Source organism: Oncorhynchus tshawytscha, linkage group LG29, assembly GCF_018296145.1.
Source record: "Oncorhynchus tshawytscha isolate Ot180627B linkage group LG29, Otsh_v2.0, whole genome shotgun sequence".
In the NCBI taxonomy this organism is placed as follows: domain Eukaryota; kingdom Metazoa; phylum Chordata; class Actinopteri; order Salmoniformes; family Salmonidae; genus Oncorhynchus; species Oncorhynchus tshawytscha.
Genome location: NC_056457.1, coordinates 24,228,336 through 24,252,384, shown reverse-complemented (window position 1 = coordinate 24,252,384; position 24,049 = coordinate 24,228,336). Strand labels below are relative to the sequence as shown.

Sequence of the window (24,049 nt, the reverse complement as noted above, 5' to 3'; positions counted from 1 at the left end):
GCCTGTTTGATTACCCCAGTGTAGCTCCTATGTCATTCTGTTTGACTACCCCAGTGTAGCTCCTATGTCAGCCTGTTTGACTACCCCAGTGTAGCTCCTATGTCATTCTGTTAGACTACCCCAGTGTAGCTCCTATGTCAGCCTGTTTGACTACCCCAGTGTAGCTCCTATGTCATTCTGTTTGACTACTCCAGTGTAGCTCCTATGTCAGCCTGTTTGACTGCCCCAGTGTAGCTCCTATGTCAGCCTGTTTGACTGCCCCAGTGTAGCTCCTATGTCAGCCTGTTTGACTGCCCCAGTGTAGCTCCTATGTCAGCCTGTTTGACTACCCCAGTGTAGCTCCTATGTCAGCCTGTTTGACTACCCCAGTGTAGCTCCTATGTCATTCTGTTTGACTACCCCAGTGTAGCTCCTATGTCATTCTGTTTGACTACCCCAGTGTAGCTCCTATGTCATTCTGTTTGACTACCCCAGTGTAGCTCCTATGTCATTCTGTTTGACTACCCCCAGTGTAGCTCCTATGTCATTCTGTTTGACTACCCCCAGTGTAGCTCCTATGTCATTCTGTTTGACTACCCCAGTGTAGCTCCTATGTCATTCTGTTTGACTACCCCAGTGTAGCTCCTGTCATTCTGTTTGACTACCCCATGTAGCTCCTATGTCAGCCTGTTTGACTACCCCAGTGTAGCTCCTGTCATTCTGTTTGACTACCCCATGTAGCTCCTATGTCAGCCTGTTTGACTACCCCAGTGTAGCTCCTATGTCAGCCTGTTTGTGCTATCATGCCAACTCTTTGTCACTAATTGTCATGCCAATGACAGCAAGGGAGTTGGCACTTGCAAGAGCACCAACAAATCTGGGACCAGGCTATCATTTCCTCATCTCCTTTCCTTTATGGACACATATAGGTGAAAAGACTGAATCTGTTTCCACCATATTGCTAAGACCATTCAGACCTTCAGATATGTGGTCTTGAAGGAAAGAGAGAAGTGAGAATAGATGATCTAGTTCTATTAGGGTTAAAGAAGTCAGTCTGGCATCCACCCTTGCCTAGACCTGACCCCAAGATAAGTCTATGTTTTGACGTGACTACCAGAGTCATACCTGATAGGGTAGAGTCTAGGCCAGGGGTGGGCAAACTTTTTGGCTCAAGGGCCATATTGGGATTTTGAAATTCAACAGATGGCCACATTTTTTGGGGGACCAATTGTTTGTTAAAATCAATTTGCAGGGGCCTCCCGAGTGGCGCAGTCATCTAAGGCGTCACTACAGACTCGGGTTCGATCCCAGGCTGTGTCACTGCTGGCCGAGACGGCGCACAATTGGCCCAGCATCGTCCGGGTTAGAGGAGGGTTTGGCAGGTCAAGATGTCCTTGTCCCATCGCGCTCTAGCAACTCCTGTGGCGGGCCGGGCGCAATGCACGCTGACACGGTCGCCAGGTACACGTGTTTCCTCCGACACATTGGTGCTGCTGGCTTATGGGTTAAGCGGGCAGTGTGTCAAGAAGCAGTGCAGCTTGGCTGGGTCGTGCTTTGGAGGACGCACGGCTCTCAACCTTCACCTCTCCTGAGTCCGTACGGGAGATGCAGAGATGGGACAAGACTGTAACTACTAATTGGATACCACGAAATTGGGGAGAAAAAGGGGAAGAGGGGGGCCATACTTTTGCCCCCCACTGGTCTAGGCATACGTCTTGGCTGGTACTGAAGAGCAGATTGACATTCAGTTCATCCAATCACATCTCATTATGTGACTGACACTATTTATCCAGACAACACACCATCATCGCTCCTCTAACCCAATGACCAAAATAACCAGCCCCATTCCTGCCCTTGTTAACACACACCGCATGCATTCTCGCTCACATGCAAACTCTCTCACACACACACACACACACACACACACACACACACTCTCCCAGCCTTCCTCTCTCTCATTCCCCTCCTACTCATCACTAATGGCAACGCAAAACATTCTGATAACAGTCTGTATCCAAATGGAACAGATTGTTTGCTCCTAATAGAATGCTTTCCAGGAAGCTCCCCAGATTGTCTGATTCCGCTGTGGAACATGGTAGGTTACTTCTCTAGATCAGGCAGCCAATAAGGCCTTATATCATCACATGAGGGGGGTTTTCCAAGCACTGGGCACGGGCCCTGATTTGATCCACAGAGTGTGTGGACCGGGGCCAGCCTCCCCAAGGTCACACTTCTGAGCAAGCAGCTGGGACCCGTTCCTTATGGTACCACAGGGAACCTAAAACTGGCGTGTTTGGCAAAGCCTGAAATAAAGTTTTGCAACCGTATCATTCGGCAAAGAAAATGAGGTCTGCTAGATGAATAATAAGGTGAATGATTGAAGAATGAATGGATAGACGAACACATGAATAAATAAACATAGAAATAGCACATATTTAAACTATGACTGAATCCTGCTGCATGTCGGCCCCTGTACTGTCGCTGTCTGGAAGGGCATTGAGACTTCAAACAGTCCAAAGATGCGCCACATTTAAATACTTCCCCAGAGAAACTTTGGTCCTCTACCTTTCCCACCCCCACCCTCATCCCTACCCTCTCCCGTTATGAAATACAAATACAGATGTGTGCGTTTCTCCTCTGATCCTCTCCGAAACTCCTCCTCAGTGTTATCCATGGTCGTTGCTGGGGCCCCTCCTGGTTCCTACCCATGTTTGGGAGCAGGTTAAGCCCAGGACAAGGCCCTCACCTCAGGGCTAGGGAAGGCTGTGTGCATCCCCTGTCCAAAAACAACACCCTGCCTCCCCTCCCTGTCCCTGAGCACCTCCCTGCGCCAGCTCTGGCAAAACCAGTTCTCTGCTCTGGACGGGATTGTTAGCCTAGCCATATCACTGGATGATTGAGGACTGTTGTTCCTGCCCAAAGCCCACCAAAGAGCCCCATCCCCAGCCAATATCCCACATAACAGTCCCTCAAATGTCCAAACCTCAGTCTTCCATCTCACACTCCACTTCTCAACCTAATACCTCCAATGTTCTAACGTTTTCCACCCTGAGCTGTTCTACTCCTTCTCTTATGACAGATATGACTATAAACACACAATACAAACTAACACAAACGGCTCTCTCTAACACACAACCACAGAAGCTACAGTACACCCAGTCCACACACCCAGTCCTTACAGCAGTGGAAACCTGTCCACTTCCTGACTCGAGAGAATCAAATGGAGGGATACAAAAATAGACAGAGAAAGAAAAGAAAAACATGAGACAAGAGTACTGAGGTGGGTGAGTGAGAGACGAGGGGAAGAAGGGATCACTCCACACACAGGTCAGAGGTCACACAGTGAGACAGGTCAAACCAAACCAAGGTGCTACCTGTGTGTGTATGTATGTATGTATGTATGTATGTATGTATGTATGTATGTATGTATGTATGTATGTATGTATGTATGTATGTATGTATGTATGTATGTATGTATGTATATGTGTGCGTGTGTGTATGTATGTGAGCGTCTGTGCCCCGAGCTGTGGGACTAGGGGATCTCAGCTTTGGCCCTGTGGATGGGTCAACCAGGTTACCAAGAGGTTACCAAGAGGTTACCAAGAGGTTACCAAGAGGTTACCAAGAGGTTACCAAGAGGTTACCTAGAGGTTACCTAGAGGTTACCTAGAGGTTACCAAGAGGTTACCAAGAGGTTACCAAGAGGTTACCAAGAGGTTACCAAGAGGTTACCAAGAGGTTACCAAGAGGTTACCAAGAGGTTACCAAGAGGTTACCAAGAGGTTAGAGGGCCATGGTTACAGCACTGGTCTTCTCTCATACAAACAGTCATATAAACACTAGGACATAAATCAAAATAAACACACACATTAATCTTATAGACTCGTAACAAAATCTTTGAAGGGTGTTTCCCCTCAGTCCAAGGAGTTATCATGATCTCTGATACGGCATGAAGATGATATTAACTATGTCACAGTCAATTCTGTAGAGCTCCTGTCTGTGGCCTCCCAACTGTGATCCCATGATGCAGTGCGTGTGTGTGTCTGACCTGCGTCCGCTGGCGTCTCGGAGCACAGCGGCCCCCGGGTCAACAGCCCTGGCCTCCAGCTCCTGGACCTCTTCCAGAAGAGACTTCTTCACAGTGCGACGACCCCTACAACACATTCATAGGGTTCTATTGCTTATTAGCGCCACCAGGATTTCACTGTTTCCGTGGTGAAATCTGCGGACAAAAAGGCTCAATTTTGCTGCAGCGATTCTGATTGAACCATTTTATGCAGTAAAAGTGATGGTGATTGGTTAAAAGTCCTCTTTTTGTAGTGTGGTGATCAGACAGTTTTAAGTGACTAATAATTAGACAATTGGTCAGTTTCGCTAGTCCTTGAGGGGTTGATTTTGCAAAAATAATCTGCGTTCACTAAATGGCAAAGTCCTGGAGGGACTGTGTTTTCCACATGTAGTATTTATTGAAATGTGACTTTTTAAAACATGTTTATATAATATGCACGTGTATGTTTTAGAATGTCTGTGTATTGCTTTGGGTGGTACATACGGTGCATTCAGACACTTAACTTTTCACACATTTTGTTACGTTACAGCCTTATTCTAAAATGGGGAGCGTCGCTGCACAGCTATTTTCTGTCCTCTCCAGAGATGTTAGATTGGGTTCAAGTCCTGGCTCTGGGTTCTTGTCCTGTTGGAAGGTTAACCTTCGCCCCAGTCTGAGGTCCTGAGCGCTCTGGAGCAGGTTTTCATCAAGGATCTCTTTGGACTTTGCTCCGTTCATCAGTCCCTCGATCCTGACTAGTCTCCCAGTCCCTGCCGCTGAAAAACATTCCCACAACATGATGCTGCCACCACCATGTTTCACCTTAGGGATGGTGCCAGGTTTCCTCCAGACGTGACGCTTGGCATTCAGGCCAAAGAGTTCAATCTTGGTTTCATCAGACCAGTGTAGCTTGTTTCTCATGGTCTGAGAGTCCTTTAGGTGCCTTTTGGCAAACTCCAAGCGGGCTGTCATGTGCCTTTTACTGAGGAGTGGCTTCCGTCTGGACACTCTACCATAAAGACCTGATTGGTGGAGTGCCGCAGAGATGGTTGTCCTTCTGGAAGGTTCTCCCATCTCCACAGAGGAACTCTGGACCTCTCTGACCAAGGCCCTTCTCCCCTGATTGCTCAGTTTGGCAGGGCGGCCAGCTGTAGGAAGAGTCTTGGTGGTTCAAAACTTGTTCCATTTAAGAATGATGGAGGCCACTGTGTTCTTGGGGACCTTCAATGCTTTACAAATATTTTGGAACCCTTCCCCAGATCTGTGCCTCGACACAATCCGGTCTCAGAGCTCTACGGACAATTCCTTCGACCTCATGGCTTGGTTTTTGCTCTGATGTGCACTGTCAACTGTGAGGCCTTATATAGACAGGTAGGTGCCTTTCCAAATCATGTCCAATCAATTGAATTTACCACAAGTGTAGTCAAATCAAGTTGTAAAAACATCTCAAGGATGATCAATGGAAACAGGATATATCTGAGCTCAATTTCGAGTCTCATAGCAAAGGGGTTGAATAATTATGTAAATAAGGTATTTCTGTTTTTTATTTTTAATAAATGTGCAGAAATGTCTAAAAACGTGTTTTCACTTTGTCGTTATGGGGTATCGTCTGTCGATTGATGAGGAATTAGATTTATTTAATCCATTTTAGAATAAAGCTGTAACGTAACAAAATGATGAAAAAGTCAAGTGGACTGAATACTTTCCGAATGCACTTTATCTGTTCATATGCATGTAGGTATTGATTTTGATACATATGCAGTGTGAGTGTGTTACTCACGCGTTCCAGGCAAAGTCTTTGAGTAGACAGGCTGCTGGCACCAGGACCAGCCCCAGCCAGAAGTGCCAGCAGTGCATCACCCTGTCAGCCTGCAACAAACACACACAACATCACACACACCATCAACATAACACACACCCACACCATCAACATCACACACACCCACACCATCAACATCACACACACACACACCATCAACATCACACACACACACACCATCAACATCACACACACACACACCACCGTCAACGTAACACACACACACACACACGTCAACATAACACACACACACACACACACACCGTCAACATAACACACACACACACAGTCAACATAACACACAGACAGTCAAAAATAACACACACACACACGTCAATAATAACACACACACACAGTCAAAAATAACACACACACACACACAGTCAAAAATAACACACACACACACACACAGTCAACACAACACACACCGTCAACACAACACACACCCACACACAACACCCACACACAACACACACCCACACACAACACACAACAACATAATGCACACACACACACACACACAACGTAAACATAACGCACACACACACGTCAACATAACACACCCACACACACACAATGCACACACACACACACACGTCAACAACGCACACACACACACACGTCAACAACGCACACACACACACACACACCGTCAACATAACGCACACACACACACACACACACACACGTCAACACACACACACACACGTCAACACACACACACACAACACACACACACACACACACGTCAACACACACACACACACACACGTCAACACACACACACACACACACACACAACACACGTCAACACACACACACACACACGTCAACACACACACGTCAACACACACACACACGTCAACACACACGTCAACACACACACACGTCAACACACACGTCAACACACACAAACGTCAACACACACACACAAACGTCAACACACACACACACACACACACAAACGTCAACACACACACACACACACACACAAACGTAAACACACACACACACACAAACGTCAACACGCACACACACAAATGTCAACACACACACACACACACACACAAAAACGTCAACACACACACACACAAACGTCAACACACACACACAAACGTCAACACACACACACACAAACGTCAACACACACACACACACACGTCAACACACACACACACACACACGTCAACATAACACAATGTCAACATAACACACACACGTACACACACACAACATCAACATAACACACACCACATCAACATAACATACACACCATATCAACACACACACACCACATCAACATAACATACACACCATATCAACACACACACCATATCAACATAACACAACATTCCAGCAACAAGTTAGACAGATACTCTTCATTGAGTAACTACTAGGGTCTCCTCCCTCTGTCATCCAGCTGCAGTCAGTCGCGTTGACCTCTGACCTCTAACCCTGACTCTAGGGGTTAATCATCCACTCAACTTCTGTCTGACCTTTCTAACCCCATCTGTATTTATTTTTCTTTCTGACTCTATTCATCTCTGGTTAATCATCCACTCAACTTCTGTCTTTCTACATGCCATCTCTCCCAATCAGTCTTTCTACATCTTCCTTTCTCTCCACTCAGATTCTTTCTCCATCTGTATTTATTTTTCTTTCTCTTGAATTTCTGCCTGTCTGTTTCTTTATTCATCTTCTGCCTGTTGTCCACCTTGAGCCCCCCCCCCCTCTTGTCTTTCTACATGGTATCCATCTCTTGTCTTTCTACATGGTATCCATTTCTGCCACCATATGCTGAATACCAGTAACAGTTAGCTGAAAATGCCCTGGCAACAAAGCCCATCTCTCTACTATACTGCATTAATACAACTGGACACTGTGCTGTAGTCTACGTTGTACTGGCTAACTAGCTACATCCTTAGTAGCTGTTATGAGGCTGTAGTTCAGAGATAGATAGTTTGGGCCAGATACAGCTGGCATTCCCAGGAAGATTCTCCGGACTGAATTGGAAAACCATTATGAAACATTCCCTGTGACAGCTGGAAACACACCCAGAGACGCTCAGACTACACACACATTCCCTGTCTGACACACACCCACAGACAACCGGACAGACTGTCAGTCTCCGACTAACACCTCCAGAGGTGGGGTGAGGGAGGGGGAGAGAGGTGGGGTGAGGGAGGGATTGTGACGGGGAGAGAGGTGGGGTGAGGGAGGGGGAGAGAGGTTGGGTGAGGGAGGGGAGAGAGGTTGGGTGAGGGAGGGGGAGAGGGTGGGGTGAGGGAGGGATTGTGACGGGGGAGAGAGGTGGGGTGAGGGAGGGGGAGAGAGGTGGGGTGAGGGAGGGGGAGAGGTGGGGTGAGGGAGGGGTGAGAGAGGTGGGGTGAGGGAGGGAATGTGACGGGGGGGAGAGGTGGGGTGAGGGAGGGGAGAGAGGTTGGGTGAGGGGGGGGAGAGAGGTTGGGTGAGGGAGGGGGAGAGAGGTTGGGTGAGGGAGGGAGGGACGGGGGAGAGAGGTTGGGGTGAGGGAGGGGGAGAGAGGTTGGGTGAGGGAGGGGGAGAGAGGTTGGGTGAGGGAGGGATTGTGACGGGGGAGAGAGGTGGGGTGAGGGAGGGAGGGGGAGAGAGGTGGGGTGAGGGAGGGGGAGAGAGGTGGGGTGAGGGAGGGATTGTGACGGGGAGAGAGGTGGGGTGAGGGAGGGATTGGACGGGGGAGAGAGGTGGGGTGAGGGAGGGGAGAGAGGTGGGGTGAGGGAGGGGGAGAGGTGGGGTGAGGGAGGGGTGAGGGAGGGGTGTATGTATTTCTCAGTTCCCCAGTTGGACTGAGCAGCTGCGGGGTTATTCATGTTCCTCATTTCTGACACAAATTGAATTAATGGTCTGAAGGGGGCTGAGACTTCCCCCTCTCTCCCCCTCCCTCCCCAGCACAGTGGGGTACACCCGCACCAACACTAGCCCCCTAAAAACACTCAATCAGGGGGTACCCCATAGCCACCCACCCACCGGTCCTCCACCAGCCCTGCACAGCCAATCCCACCCACTGTAGAGTCAACACCTCCAGGGCAGGCCGTAAAAGCCTGGGGCTCGGGTGACGGCGCAGCAGGTGCAGAGGGCCTGCAGAGCGGGCTGGCAGGGTATGAATCTCCCTGGGGCTCCAGTAGTGCTGATATGGAACAGCCAGAAGGCCAGCCGCCCTGGCGCCAGGCGTAATGAAGGGTTATTACCCCCCACCATCCCATTACCAAAATGACTGACACGTTTGGGGTAAGCTGGGAGAAAGCACTAAGTCCATATAGAACAGGTCCACGGAGCCGTTTCCAAACTATTATGACATATTTACAGCATGGTCTGAGGCGGGGTTATTGGGGCTGACCGCACACCTCTACCGGGTACCTCAGCTTTTCAAGTCAACAGGGCACCGTGGACACGGCTTCGTTGAACAGAAGAGACCATTTGAACCATGAGGAGGAGGAGACTTGCCTGGCCTTGCATGTCAGGAGCGATGGGGATGGACGGCCAGAAAGCCGAGTAGACCGTGAAGAAGAGCACCCAGAGAATCATACTGCCCCACACCGCCAGGTGGGAGAACTATAGGGAGAAGACAGGGGTAGAGAGAGATGGGAGGGAGGGAGAAGAAGAAAGGAAGGGAATAAAATAGAGGAAGTGAGGTCACATAGTTAGTTACTGTACATACTGCATATAGACAACCTTGTCCCCGAGTGTCACCCCTCCTCTCTGTGGCTCTCCCGTCCTCCCCCTCTGTACGGGGCAGTGGTGGAAAACGTATTGGGGACTTACTTGTCATACTTGAGTAAAAGTATAGATACCTTAATAGAAAGTTACTCAAGTAAAAGTCTAAAAGTATTTGGTTCTAAATATACTTAAGTATCAAAGTAAATGTAATTGCTAAAATATACTAAAGTATCAAAAGTAAAAGTATAAATCATTTCAAACTCCTTCTAATAGGCAAAGCAGACGGCACCATTTTCTTGTTTATAAAATGTATGGAAAGCCAGGGTCACACTCCAACACTCAGACATCATTTACAAAAGATGCATTTGTGTTTAGTGAGTCTGCCAGATCAGAGGCAGTAGGGATGACCAGGGATGTTCTCTTGATAAGTGTGTGAATTGGACCACTTTCCTGTCCTGCTAACTATTCAAAATGTAACGAGTACTTTTGGGTGTCAGGTAAAATGTATGGAGTAAAAAATACATCATTTTCTTTAGGAATGTAGTGAAGTAAAAGTAAAAGTGGGGGGGTGGACAGCAGAACGGACAGGGGGTGTCAACTCACCTCTACCCCCCCTCACCGCAGTAGGAATGAGCTGAGATGGCTGTAACACATGGCAAGGACTGTGTGTGTATGTACAGTATATACGGGGTGCTGTCTCTCTAAACTAGAGTATACCCCACACTGCCAGCTGTCAATCTGTAGACTGCCATCCATCTGTAGGCTACCCTCCATCTGCAGACTACCTTCCATCTGCAGGCTACCTTCCATTTGCAGGCTACCTTCCATTTGCAGGCTACCTTCCATTTGCAGGCTACCTTCCATTTGCAGGCTACCTTCCATTTGCAGGCTACCTTCCATTTGCAGGCTACCTTCCATTTGCAGGCTACCTTCCATTTGCAGGCTACCTTCCATTTGCAGGCTACCTTCCATTTGCAGGCTACCTTCCATTTGCAGGCTACCTTCCATTTGCAGGCTACCTTCTATGTACAGTCGTGGACAAAAGTTTTGAGAATGACACAAATATTAATTTCCACAATGTTTGCTGCTTCAGTGTCTTTAGATATTTTTGTCAGATGTTACTATGTAATACTGAAGTATAATTACAAGCATTTCATAAGTGTCAAAGGCTTTTATTGACAATTACATGAAGTTGATACAGAGTCAATATTTGCAGTGTTTACCCTTCTTTTTCAAGACCTCTGCAATCTGCCCTAGCATGCTGTCAATTAACTTCTGGGCCACATCCTGACTGATGGCAGCCCATTCTTGCATAATCAATGCTTGGAGTTTGTCAGAATTTGTGGGGTTTTGTTTGTCCACCCGCCTCTTGAAGATTGACCACAAGTTCTCAATGGGAATAAGGAGTTTCCTGGCCATGGACCCAAAATATCGATGTTTTGTTCCCCGAGCCACTTAGTTATCACTTTTGCCTCATGGCAAGGTGCTCCATCATGCTGGAAAAGGCATTGTTCATCACCAAACTGTTCCTGGATGGTTGGGAGAAGTTGCTCTCGGAGGATTTGTTGGTACCATTCTGATGTTTTTCCTGGAGAGAAGTGGCTTCTCTGCTGCCCTTCTTGACACCAGGCCATCCTCCAAAAGTCTACGCCTCACTGTGCATGCAGATGCACTCACACCTGCCTGCTGCCATTTCTGAGCAAGCTCTGTACTGGTGGTGCCCTGATCCCGCAGCTGAATCAACTTTAGGAGACGGTCCTGGCGCTTGCTGGACTTTCTTGGGCGCCCTGAAGCCTTCTTCACAACAATTGAACCGCTCTCCTTGAAGTTCTTGATGATCCGATAAATGGTTAATTTAGGTGCAATCTTACTGGCAGCAATATCCTTGCCTGTGAAGCCCTTTTTGTGCAAAGCAATGATGAGGGCACGTGTTTGAAAAACAGCTTCTATCTCAAGGCCAAGTAACCTTGGTTGACAGAGGAAGAACAATGATTCCAAGCTACCACCCTCCTTTTGAAGCTTCCAGTCTGTTATTATCACTAGAACTCAATCAGCATGACAGAGTGATCTCATTCAGTACCTTTATCCCCTTACACTGTCCTCGCCAAACACTCACACCTGTGTTAAAATAAAATTTGATTTGATTTGATCTCCAGAGAGAATCACTGACATGATGTCAGCTGGTCCTTTTGTGGCAGGGCTGAAATGCTTTTTTGGGCATTCAGTTAATTTAGATGGCAAAGAGGGATTTTGCAATTAATTGTAATTCATCTGATCACTCTTCATAACATGCTAGAGTATATGCAAATTGCCATCATACAAACTGAGGCAGCAGACTTTGTGAAAATTAATATTTGTGTCATTCTCAAAACTTGTGGCCATGACTGTACAGTACCAGTCAAAGGTTTGGACACACCTACACATTCAAGAGTTTTAAATATTTTTTTTAACTATTTTCTACATTGTATAATAATAGTGAAGACATCAAAACTATGAAAACACACACGAATCATGCAGTAACCAAAAAAGGTGTTAAACATTTTAGATTCTTCAAAGTAGCCACCCTTTGCCTTGACAGCTTTGCACACTTGGCATCCTCTCAACCAGCTTCACCTTGAATGAGTAGGTGTGTCCAAACGTTTGAGTGGTTCTGTATGTTACCACAGTACATCTAAGCATTCTATAGGAGTAGTGCAGTGGGAGTGTGTGTTGGAGAGGAAATTGTTACGGTAAAACAGACTGTACCCTGGTCCAGGCAGTGGTTTCCATACCAGCTTTCAAACACACTGTTACTACCACATACTGCAGAGAGAAGAGAGAAAGGGAGAGGGGGAGAAGGGGAGAGAAAGAGAGAGAATGATGGAGGGGGAGTGAGAAAATGAGGGAGGGAGAGAGGGAAAGAGAAAATGAGGGAGGGAGAGAGAGAGAGAAAATGAGGGAGGGAGAGAGAGAGAGAAAATGAGGGAGGGAGAGAGAGAGAGAAAAATGAGGGAGGGAGAGAGAAAATGAGGGAGAGAGAGAGAAAATGAGGAAGGGAGAGAGAGAGAGAGAAAATGAGGAAGGGTGAGAGAGAGAGAGAAAATGAGGAAGGGAGAGAGAGAGAGAATTAGGGAGGGAGAGAGAGAAAATGAGGGAGGGAGAGAGAGAGAGAAAATGAGGAAGGGAGAGAGAGAGAGAGAGAAAATGAGGGAGGGAGAGAGAGAGAAAATGAGGAAGGGAGAGAGAGAGAAAATGAGGAAGGGAGAGAGGAGAGAGAGAATGGGAGAGAGAGAGAATGAGGGGGAGTGAGAGAGAATGAGGAGAGGGAGAGAAAAATGAGGGAGGGGGAGAGAAAATGAGGGAGGGGGAGAGAGAAAATTAGGGAGGGAGAGAGAGAGAAAAATGAGGGAGGGAGAGAGAGAGAGAAAATGAGGAAGGGAGAGAGAGAGAGAGAGAGAGAAAATGAGGGAGGGAGAGAGAGAGAGAAAAATGAGGAAGGGGGAGAGAGAGAGGGAGGGGGAGAGAGAGAGAAGAGAGAAATGGAGAGAGAGAGAATGGAGGGGGAGAGAGAGAAATGATGGAGAGGGAGAGAGAAAATGAGGGAGGGGGAGAGAGAAATTGAGGGAGGGGGAGAGAGAAATTGAGGGAGGGGGAGAGAGAAATGAGGGAGGGGGAGAGAGAAATTGAGGGAGGGGGAGAGAAAAATGAGGGAGGGGGAGAGAAAAATGAGGGAGGGGAGAGAGAAATGAGGGAGGGGGAGAGAGAAATTGAGGGAGGGGAGAGAGAAATTGAGGGAGGGGGAGAGAGAAAATGAGGGAGGGGGGGAGAGAGAAAATGAGGGAGGGGGAGAGAAATTGAGGGAGGGGGAGAGAAAATTGAGGGAGGGGAGAGAGAAATTGAGGGAGGGGGAGAGAGAAAATGAGGAAGGGAGAGAGAGAGAGAGAATGGAGGGGGAGTGAGAGAGAATGAGGGAGGGGGAGAGAGAAAATGAGGGAGGGGGAGAGAAAAATGAGGGAGGGGCAGAGAGAAAATGAAGGAGGGGGAAAATGAGGGAGGGGAGAGAAAATGAGGGAGGGGGAGAGAGAAATTGAGGGAGGGGGAGAGAGAAATTGAGGGAGGGGAGAGAGAAAATGAGGGAGGGGGAGATAAATTGAGGGTGGGGGGGGAGAGAAAATAGGGGGAGGGGAGAAAGAGAGAATTAGGGAGAAAGAGAGGTGGGGTTAATTCACAAACGACACCAGATGATAAATATCCATAATGATACTGTAAACAATACCTGTTAAACCACTCAAAGTATAACCGCTGCTCTCAGCCATCTAAACACTCACTAACAAATAAGCAACAGACACACACCGTGCTGAATTTAAGGAACAGAGTGATAGAGAGGACACTGTAGATGAATGGAGCGATTGCTGAGGACACTGTACACCCATGAGTACACTTCATTATGTCTGTAATTAGTGGGATGAGTCCATGTTTTTGTTCAGAGTATGAGCACCAACACAGACGAGACACACTGTGAGGGGCTGTAGAGGGGATGTGCTTACCGTGTACACCATGTTCCCCACAAACAGGTAGTCAGTACCATGACCGTTGTTGAAAGGACTGTCTGGGGAGAACACATACGCACACACAGTGAAACATTTACTACAAGATTTACAGTTGAAGTCGGAAGTTTACATACACCTTAGCCAAATACATTTAAACTCAGTTTCACAATTCCTGACATTTAATCCTAGTAAAAATGCCCTGTCTTAGGTCAGTTAGGATCACCAATTTATTTTAAGAATGTGAAATGTCAGAATAATAGTAGAGAGAATGATTTATTTCAGCTTTTATTTCTTTCATCACATTCCCAGTGGGTCAGAAGTTTACATACACTCAATTAATATTTGGTAGCATTGCCTTTAAATTGTTTAACTTGGGTCAAATGTTTCGGGTAGCCTTCCACAAGCTTCCCACAGTACGTTGGGTGAATTTTGGTCCATTCCTCCTGACAGCTGGTGCAACAGTCAGGTTTGTAGGCCTCCTTGCTCGCACATGCCTTTTCAGTTCTGCCCACAAATTTTCTATAGGATTGAGGTCAGGGCTTTGTGATGGCCACTCCAATACCTTGACTTTGCTGTCCTTAACTTCTTGGTGACAGGGGGGCAGTATTGAGTAGCTTGGATGAATAACGTGCCCAGAGTAAACTGCCTGCTACTCTGTCCCAGATGCTAATATATGCATATCATTAGTAGAATTGGATAGAACACACTCTGAAGTTTCTAAAACTGTTTGAATGATGTCTGTGAGTATAACAGAACTCATATGGCAGGCGAAAAACTGAGAAAAATCCAACCAGGAAGTGGGAAATCTGAGGTTTGTAGTTTTGCAACTCTTTGCCATTCCAATATACAGTGTAAATGGGGTCATATTGCACTTCCTAAGGCTTCCACTAGATGTCAACAGTCTTTAAAACTTTGTTTGAGGCTTCTACTATGAAGGGGGGCTGAATGAGAGGGGATTGAGCCAGGTGTCTGGCAGAGTGCCACAGGCTCGTGATGCGTCGTCACGAGAGAGTTAGCTCTCGTTCCATTGCTTTTCTACAGACACAGGAATTCTCTGGTTGGAACATAACTGAAGATTTATGATAAAAACATCCTAAAGATTGATTCTATACTTAGTTTGACAAGTTTCTACAGGCTGTAACGGAACTTTTAGAACTTTTCGTCCGACGTTTGGCTGGACCGGCACGCGCATTTGGATTTGTTTACCAAACGCCCTTACAAAAGAAGCTATTTGGACATAAATGAAGAACTTAATCGAACAAATCAAACATTTACTGTGGAACTGGGATTCCTGGGAGTGCATTCTGATGAAGATCAGCAAAGGTAAGTGAATAATTATATTTTTGGCTGTTTTGTTGTCTGAACTCAGATTATTGCATGATTTGCTTTTTCCGTAAAGTTTTTTTTAAATCTGACACAGCGGTTGCATTAAGGAGAAGTATATCTCTAATTCCATGTACAACACTTGCATTTTCATCAACATTTATGATGAGTATTTCTGTAAATTGATGTGGCTCTCTGCAAAATCACCGGATGTTTTAGAACAACTGAACGTAACGCGCCAATGTAAAATTAGATTTAAAAAATATATAAATATGCACTTTATCGAACAAAACATACAGGTATTGTGTAACATGAAGTCCTATGAGTGTCATCTGATGAAGATCATCAAAGGTTAGTGATGAATATCTATCTCAATTTGTGCTTTTTGTGACTCCTCTCTTTGGCTGGAAAAATGGCTGTGTTTTTCTGTGAGTTGGTGGTGACCTAACATAATCGTTTGTGGTGCTTTCGCTGTAAAGCCTTTTTGAAATCAGACACTGGCTGGATTAACGAGAATTCTATCTTTAAAATGATGTAAAATACTTGTATCCTTGAGGAATTTTAATTATGAGATTTTTGTTGTTTTGAATTTGGCGCCCTGCACTTTCACTGGCTGTTGGCGAGGTGGGACGCTACCGTCCCACATATCCCGGAGAGGTTAAGCCATTTTGCCACAACTTTGGAAATATGCATGGGGTAATTGTCCATTTGGAAGACACATTTGCAACCAAGCTTTAACTTCCTGACTGATGTCTTGAGATGTTGCTTCAATATATCCTCATCATTTTTCTACCTCATGATGACATCTATTTTGTAAAGTGCACCAGTCCTTCCTGCAGCAAAGCACCCCCACAACATGATGCTGCCACCCCCGTGCTTCACGGTTGGGATGGTGTTCTTCGGCTTGCAAGCCTCCAACCTTTTTCCTCCAAACATAACGATGGTCATTATTGGCAAACAGTTCTATTTTTGTTTCATCAGACCAGAGGACATTTCTCCAAAAAGTATGATCTTTGTTCCCATGTGCAGTTGCAAACCGTAGCTTTTTTATGGTGGTTTTGGAGCAGTGGCTTATTCCTTGCTGAGGGGCCTTTCAGGTTCTGTCGATATAAGACTCGTTTTACTGTGGATATAGATACTTTTGTAAATGTTTCCTCCAGCATCTTCACAAGGTCCTTTGCTGTTGTTCTGGGATTGATTTGCACTTTTCGCACCAAAGTACGTTGATCTCTAGGAGATAGAGTGTGTCTCCGTCCTGAGCGGTATGACGGTTGTGTGGTCCCATGGTGTTTATACTTGCGTACTATTGTTTGTACAGATCAAAGTGGTACCTTCAGGCGTATATTCCTTAACAACGTCTATTTGCGCCCCTACTGGATGGAAATTACAAATGTAATGGCTGTGCTCAATGCAATGGCACTTATAAAATGTAGATCCTTCAAACACCCACAAACAGGGAAATCGATCCCAATCAAAGGTGTTATTACGTGCTCCACTAAGGCAGTTATTTATCTTATAACTTGTCTTTGTGGTAAAAAATGATGTGGGTAAAACAAAGCGCGAATTAAAAGTACGTATCTCAGAGCATCGTAGCACCATTAGGTGTAAAAACTTTACTTACCCAGTTGCGGCCCACTTCTTGGAGGCAGGCCACTCGATTTCGTCTCTGTGTTATATTGGCATCGAACATGTCACCCACCCTAGGAGAGGGGGTGACCTTGATAATTTATTGTTAAAACGAGAGGCTGCCTGGATCTTTAACTTAAAGACCCTTGTTCCCTTCGGTCTCAACGTAGACTTTGATCTGCCATTCTTGTGATTATTGTGACTTTGCCATTGTAATTGTTTGTAAGCTTGTATAGTCAAATGAATCTATGATTGTATGCTATCCATTTGTTGATTGTATGCTGTTCTTTGTATGCCATTTTAATAATTGAGAATTAACCAATGATATTAGGCCACTCTTGGCCATGATTACAGACACCTGTGTCTTTTGACACTATATAAACGAGTAATTCCGCAGTGTTTGTGATTATACCCTGATGACGGCTTGGCTGTCGAAACGTTGGTCATTACATTTTTGCATCTGAGCTCCTAGAGTGTGCGGCTCTCTTTTATTTTCAACTTTTCTACTCCGCTAGCCAGCACCTCACCTAAATAGGTGTGCGTTTCTTTTTCTTCTAGAACCTTCAGGCGTTTGGAAATTGCTCCCAAGGATGAACCAGACTTTTTACGATATACAATTTTTTTGTGAGGTCTTAGCTGATTTCTTTTGTTTTTCCCATGATGTCAAGCCAAGAGGCACTGAGTTTGAAGGTAGGCCTTGAAATACATCCACAGGTACACCTCCAATTGACTCAAATGATGTCAATTAGCCTATCAGAAGCTTCAGAAGCTTCTAAATCCATGACTATGCCAAAACTATACATTGTTATCAAGAAATTTGTGGAGTGGTTGAAAAACAAGTTTCAATGACTCCAACCTAAGTGTATGTAAACTTCCGACTTCAACTGTACATACACTTAATTACTGAATGTACAGTTACTTTAAGATGAATAGTGCACAGGTGTGAGTGAATATGTCTAGCAGAGTGCACGTGTGCGAGTGAATATGTCTAGCAGAGTGCACGTGTGCGAGTGAATATGTCTAGCAGAGTGCACGTGTGCGAGTGAATATGTCTAGCAGAGTGCACGTGTGCGAGTGAATATGTCTAGCAGAGTGCACGTGTGTGAGTGAGTGTCTCTAGCAGAGTGCACGTGTGTGAGTGAGTGTCTCTAGCAGAGTGCACGTGTGTGAGTGAGTGTCTCTAGCAGAGTGCACGTGTGTGAGTGAGTGTCTCTAGCAGAGTGCACGTGTGTGAGTGAGTGTCTCTAGTGAGTGCAGTGAGTGAGTGAGTGTCTCTAGCAGAGTGCACGTGTGTGAGTGAGTGAGTGAGTGAGTGTCTCTAGCAGTGGGTATAGGGACCACTACTTACCATGTTCTAGAACTTTGAGTGGAAACCAGAAGAGAATAATGGAATGGATCAGAGCATTTATACAGTGACCCCAAAACACCTGAGAGAGGGATGGAGAGAGAGAGAATGAAAGAGCGAGAACAAGAGAATGAAAGGGAGCGATGGATGGAGAGAGAATGAAAGAGAGAGAGAGAGAGAATGAAAGAGAGAGAATGAAAGAGCGAGAGGGCAGTAGTAGTGTCAGTAAAAGCCAAAACACTCAGAGCCCACAGAAAAACAGTGTTCAGTAATACAACTACCACTATGTATTCACCATCGCTACTAACCAACTGCCCTACACCTGCGCACACACACACACACACACACACACACACACACACACACACACACACACACACATACTTTCTATTCCTAAATTAATGATTTCCTTATTCTCATTAGAGTTGCCATGTGGATGTCCCAGACTCTCTGCCACCTTGTTTACCTGCTGGATTCCAAAACAAACACCAGGCATCACACATCCATCACAGAGACATGGACACAAGCCCCAGACATGACCCATCAAACACTGAGCTATGGGAGAACATAAACATGACAATCATAAACTACATGACCAAAAGTATGTGGACACCTGCTCGTCGAACATCTCATTCCAAAGTCATGGGCATTAATATGAAGTTGCTGCTATAACAGCCTCCACTCTTCTGGGAAGTCTTTCCACTAGATGTTGGAACATTGCGACGGGTCTTGCTTCCATTCAGCCACAAGAGCATTAGTGAGGTTTGGCACAGATGTTAGGCCTGGCGTTCAGATTCATCCTAAAGGTGTTTGATGGGGTTGAGGTCAGGGCTTTGTGCAGACCAGTCAAGTTCTTCCACACCGATGTCAACAAACACTTTCTGTACGGACCTTGATTTGTGCACGGGGGCATTGTCATGCTGAAACTGGAAAGGGCCTTCCCCAAACTGTTGCCACAAAGTAGAAAGCACAGAGTAATCTAGAATGTCATTGTATGCTGTAGTGTTAACATTAAGGGGCCTAGCCCAAACCATGAAAAACAGTCTCAGAGCATTATTCCTCCTCCACCAAGTGTTACATTTGGCACTGTGCATTGGGGTAGGTAGTGTTCTACCTGATCAGCCAAACCCAGAATCGTCCGTCGGCCTGCCAGATGGTGAAGCATGATTCATCACTCCAGAGAATGCATTTCCACTCATCCAGAGTCCAATGGCGGTGAGCTTTACACCACTCCAGCCGACATTTGGCATGGCGCATGGTGATCTTAGCCTTGTGTGCAGCTGCTCGACCATGGAAACCCGTTTCATGAAGCTCCCTACGAACAGTTATTGTGCTGACGTGCTTCCAGAGTCAGTTTGGAACTTGGTAGTGAGTGTTGCAACCGAGGACAGACAATTTTTATGTGCTACACGCTTTCAGCACTCGGCAGTCTCGTTCTGAGCTTGTGTGGCCTACCACTTCGCGGCTGAGCCGTTGTTGCTCCTAGACCTTTCCACTTCACAATAACAGCACTTACAGTTGAGTGGGGCAGCTCAAGCAGGGCAGACGTTTGACAAACTGACTTGTTGGAAAGGTGGCATCCTATGACGGTGCCACATTAAAAGTCACTGAGTTCTTCAGTAAGGCCATTCTACTGCCAATGTTTGTCTATGGAGATCGCATGGCTGTGTGCTAGATTTTTATACACCTGTCAGTAACGGGTGTGGCTGGAATACCCAAATCCACTAATTTGAAGTGTTGTCCACCTACTTTGTGTATATATATAGTGTAGTTTTATTTCAGATGATGCAATAAATGTTCATATAGGCCTACAAGTTGTGAAACTCTAAACTAAACTTCTGTCTAAACTCAAATGGTTTCCTTCATAGTGTTCAATGTTCAAAAACGTTCCATATGTTTGTCCATTAATAATTATGGCAGTGTTTGTGTGCACAGTATTTCAATACGATTGAAAATGTAAAAAAGTGGTCTGTGCGTGTTTGTTTGTTTGGGTGTGTGTGTACCTTGGTGTTGAACCCCTCAGCATTCTGGGTGATGCTGTATAGCTGGGGGAAGCGGAGCATGTTCTGCTGACTGCACGGCCGGTCAAAGATCCCCAGAGTGAAGGGAGGCAGCGCTGTGAAGATCTGACACACACACACAGTACAACGTAAAACACCCAAACAAACACTATGATCGATTGACTTTCAGAAATTCAGACTTACTCCGTTGGCTGTTTTATCGGTCTCACAATCAGCACAACAATCACAGTGACACAGTCAGCACAACAATCAGCACAACAATCACAGTGACACAATCAGCACAACAATCACAGTGACACAGTCAGCACAACAATCAGCACAACAATCACAGTGACACAATCAGCACAACAATCACAGTGAAAAAATCAGCACAACAATCACAGTGACACAATCAGCACAACAATCAGCACAACAATCACAGTGACACAATCAGCACAACAATCACAGTGACACAATCAGCACAACAATCACAGTGACAAAAGCACAACAATCACAGTGACACAATCAGACAACAATCACAGGAGGGAGGTGAGAGATTAAAATCAGAGGACACAATCAGCAGGGAGGGAATCACAGGAAGGAGAGAATCAGCACAACAATCAGCACAACAATTAAAATCAGCACAACAATCACAGTGAGGGAGGGGGAGGGAGGGAGAGGGAGGGAGGGAGGGAAGGAGAGATTAAAAGAGGGAGGGAGGGAGATTAAAAGAGAGCGGGAGGGAGGGAAGGAGAGATTAAAAGAGAGAGCGGGAGGGAGGGAAGGAGAGATTAAAAGAGGGAGGGAGGGAGGGAGGGAGGAGAGGGAGGGAGGGAGGGAGGGAGGGAGGGAGGGAGGGGGAGGGAGAGATTAAAAGAGAGGGAGGGAGGGAAGGAGAGATTAAAAGAGAGGGAGGGAGACAGGGAAAGGGAGGGAGATTAAAAGGGAGGGATTAAAAGAGAGGGAGACAGGGAAAGGGAGGGAGAGGGAGAAAGGGATCCAAAATAAATAAAACGCGGGGGTGTAAAGGACAGATCCAGAAAGAGTGAGACAGAGAAATGGACAGTATGAATAAAGTGGACACTCACCACGTTGTAGAGGCCGATACACCAGCGTTCAAACAGGATCTGTCCAGAGAAGCCGTTCACAAAGGCAAACCACAGCTGGACAAGAGAGGGATGATATATGAGTGAAACAAGTGAATAAATTGATTAACAGGGATAGATAGAGGATAACCACGTAGCCCTTGTGCATATAGTGACTTCAGAAAGTATTCAATTCTCTTGACTTTTTCCACATTGTGTTGTTACAGCATGAATTTATAATAGATTACATTTAGATTTTGTGTCACTGGCCTACACACAATACACCATAATGTCAAAGTGGAATAAAGTATTTCAAAATGTTTACAAATGAATAAAACATGATAAGCTGAGTCAATAAGTATTCAACCCCTTTGTTATGGCAAGCTTAAATAAGTTCAGGAGTAAAAATATGCTTAAGTCATATAATAAGTTGCATGGACTCACTCTGTGTGCAAAAAAAAAGTGCTTAACATGACTTTTGAATGTCTACCTCATCTCTGTACCCCACACATACAATGATCTGTAAGGTCCCTCATCTCTGTACCCCACACATACAATGATCTGTAAGGTCCCTCATCTCTGTACCCCACACATACAATGATCTGTAAGGTCCCTCATCTCTGTACCCCACACATACAATGATCTGTAAGGTCCCTCATCTCTGTACCCCATACATACAATGATCTGTAAGGTCCCTCATCTCTGTACCCCACACATACAATGATCTGTAAGGTCCCTCATCTCTGTACCCCACACATACAATGATCTGTAAGGTCCCTCAGTCCAGCAGTGAATTTCACACACAGATTCAACCACAAAGGCCATGGAGGTTTTCCAATGTCTCTCAAAGAAGGGCATCTATTGGTAGATGGGTAAAAATAAAAAAGCAGACATTGACAATATCCTTTTGAACATGGAGAAGTAATTAATTATCATTACAAAGATACAGGCGACCTTCCTAACTCAGTTGCCACAGAGGAAGGAAACCACTCAGAGATTTCATCATGAAGACAATGACGACATTAAAACAGTTAGAGTTTAATGGCTGTGATAGGAGAAAACTGAGGCTGGATCAACAACATTGTAGTTACTCCACAATACTAACCTAATTGATAGAGTGAAAAGAAAAAAGCCTGTACAGAATAAGAATATTCCAAAACATCCATCCTGTTTGCAACAAGGCAATAAAAAAATGTGGCAAAGCAATTGACTTTTTGTCCTGAATACAAAGTGTTATCTGTGTGGGAAATCCAATACAACACATTACTGAGTACCACTCTCCATATTTTCAAGCATAGTGGTGGCTGCATCATGTTATGGGTATGCTTGTAATCAGTGGCAACCAGTCAACTGTTTTGAACCCCACCTATTTAGGCACCTGTTTGTTTGTTTTATGTTGTTGCCTGTTTTGCATGTTATTTGGGAATTAATACATGTCACATATCAGTTTGCAAAGAATATAAAACAATAAAGCTTTATTGAGTAAGGCAGCTCCAAAATGCAGGTGTTTCTGCCTAGCTCAGTGCTTTATGTGGTGGTGGGTTAACCAGCGGAGCGTAGGGGTTGGTAACGTTTTCTAGTTGCGGCATGATTGGCTCGGTGTTCTGTAATGGGGACACTACGTCACTGCAAAATCTACGGGTAGAGCTAAAAAAAGTCAACAATCTACTGGCAAATCCTTTTCAATCCTTGTCATAAGATAAACAATGAAGAGAAATTATAGATAAAACGTATCGGTGCTAATCTGCTATTGGACATAAACATTACACAAGTTGGAAATCGCAAATTCAACAATAAGTGGTTTGGAAAGAATAAGTGGCTAACTGCAAGCAAGGGTTTAAGGGTCTCTTTTCCAAGCTTAAAATGATGAACATTCAACATTGGCGATGCTGTCAATCCAGCATGATTTATGCCACGCTCAAAACAACTTGAAACTGGGAAATCTCAGACTTCAGTGAGTTCAAGACAACTGGGAACTCGGAAAAGAATGAGGTCTGACTGGGAAAACACGCTTTGAACGGTCATCCAACTCGGAATTGCAAGTCGGGAACTCGGGCCTATTTCTAGAGCTCCAACCTGAAGATCACTGATGTCATCGTGATTCAACCTTGTTTTTTCCCCAGTTTCCCAATTGTCTTGAAAGCACCATAAATCCAGAGAATTCCAGACTTTGAAGACAAAGTTTGATGACAAAATATGCCCACGAAGTACTGCCACACCACCTTCCTGTTCAAGTGAGCACAGCACAACAAGGTGTCCAAACATGTATTGTATGCTGCTGCATAAATGATGTAATATGCCAGGGAGATATGTATACTGTAGCTAAGAAAGTAATACTTAGTATATGTTGTGTATTAAGCTGTTAGTAGCCCATGTGCCTCACCATACTAATTTGGTCTTTTTAAACCTCTTAAATTTTGCCCTCTGTTCTGACTTGGTGGTGCACATGTAGCCTATAACCTCTTTTAGAGAAATGTAATCATTGAATATTGTAAGAGCTTTCATTGTCTGCTTATACACCCCCTTTGTTTATCCTACGGTTCTGACTTGGTGTACAGGGAGAACACTGTAAGAATGGCCCATGTTCATGTTCATGGCC

The 24,049-nt window shown here is 45.4% G+C and overlaps 1 protein-coding gene across 4 annotated transcripts in view; it reads right to left on the bottom strand.

The window, feature by feature from the left end:
• Window positions 1-24,049, bottom strand: part of LOC112227495 (phospholipid-transporting ATPase IB) — a 139,069-nt gene that overhangs the window by 2,382 nt on the left and 112,638 nt on the right. For 3 of the 4 annotated variants that reach the window (XM_042308840.1, XM_042308837.1, XM_042308839.1), the window contains 8 exons: window positions 21,454-21,528; window positions 20,369-20,491; window positions 18,369-18,447; window positions 14,069-14,130; window positions 12,288-12,344; window positions 9,330-9,437; window positions 5,808-5,896; window positions 4,028-4,132 (listed from right to left, as the gene is read on the bottom strand). In XM_042308840.1, coding sequence (XP_042164774.1) covers window positions 4,028-4,132; window positions 5,808-5,896; window positions 9,330-9,437; window positions 12,288-12,344; window positions 14,069-14,130; window positions 18,369-18,447; window positions 20,369-20,491; window positions 21,454-21,528 — 698 coding nt within the window. The remainder of the gene's footprint in view (window positions 1-4,027; window positions 4,133-5,807; window positions 5,897-9,329; window positions 9,438-12,287; window positions 12,345-14,068; window positions 14,131-18,368; window positions 18,448-20,368; window positions 20,492-21,453; window positions 21,529-24,049) is intronic. The other variant, XM_042308838.1, reaches the window with a different exon arrangement.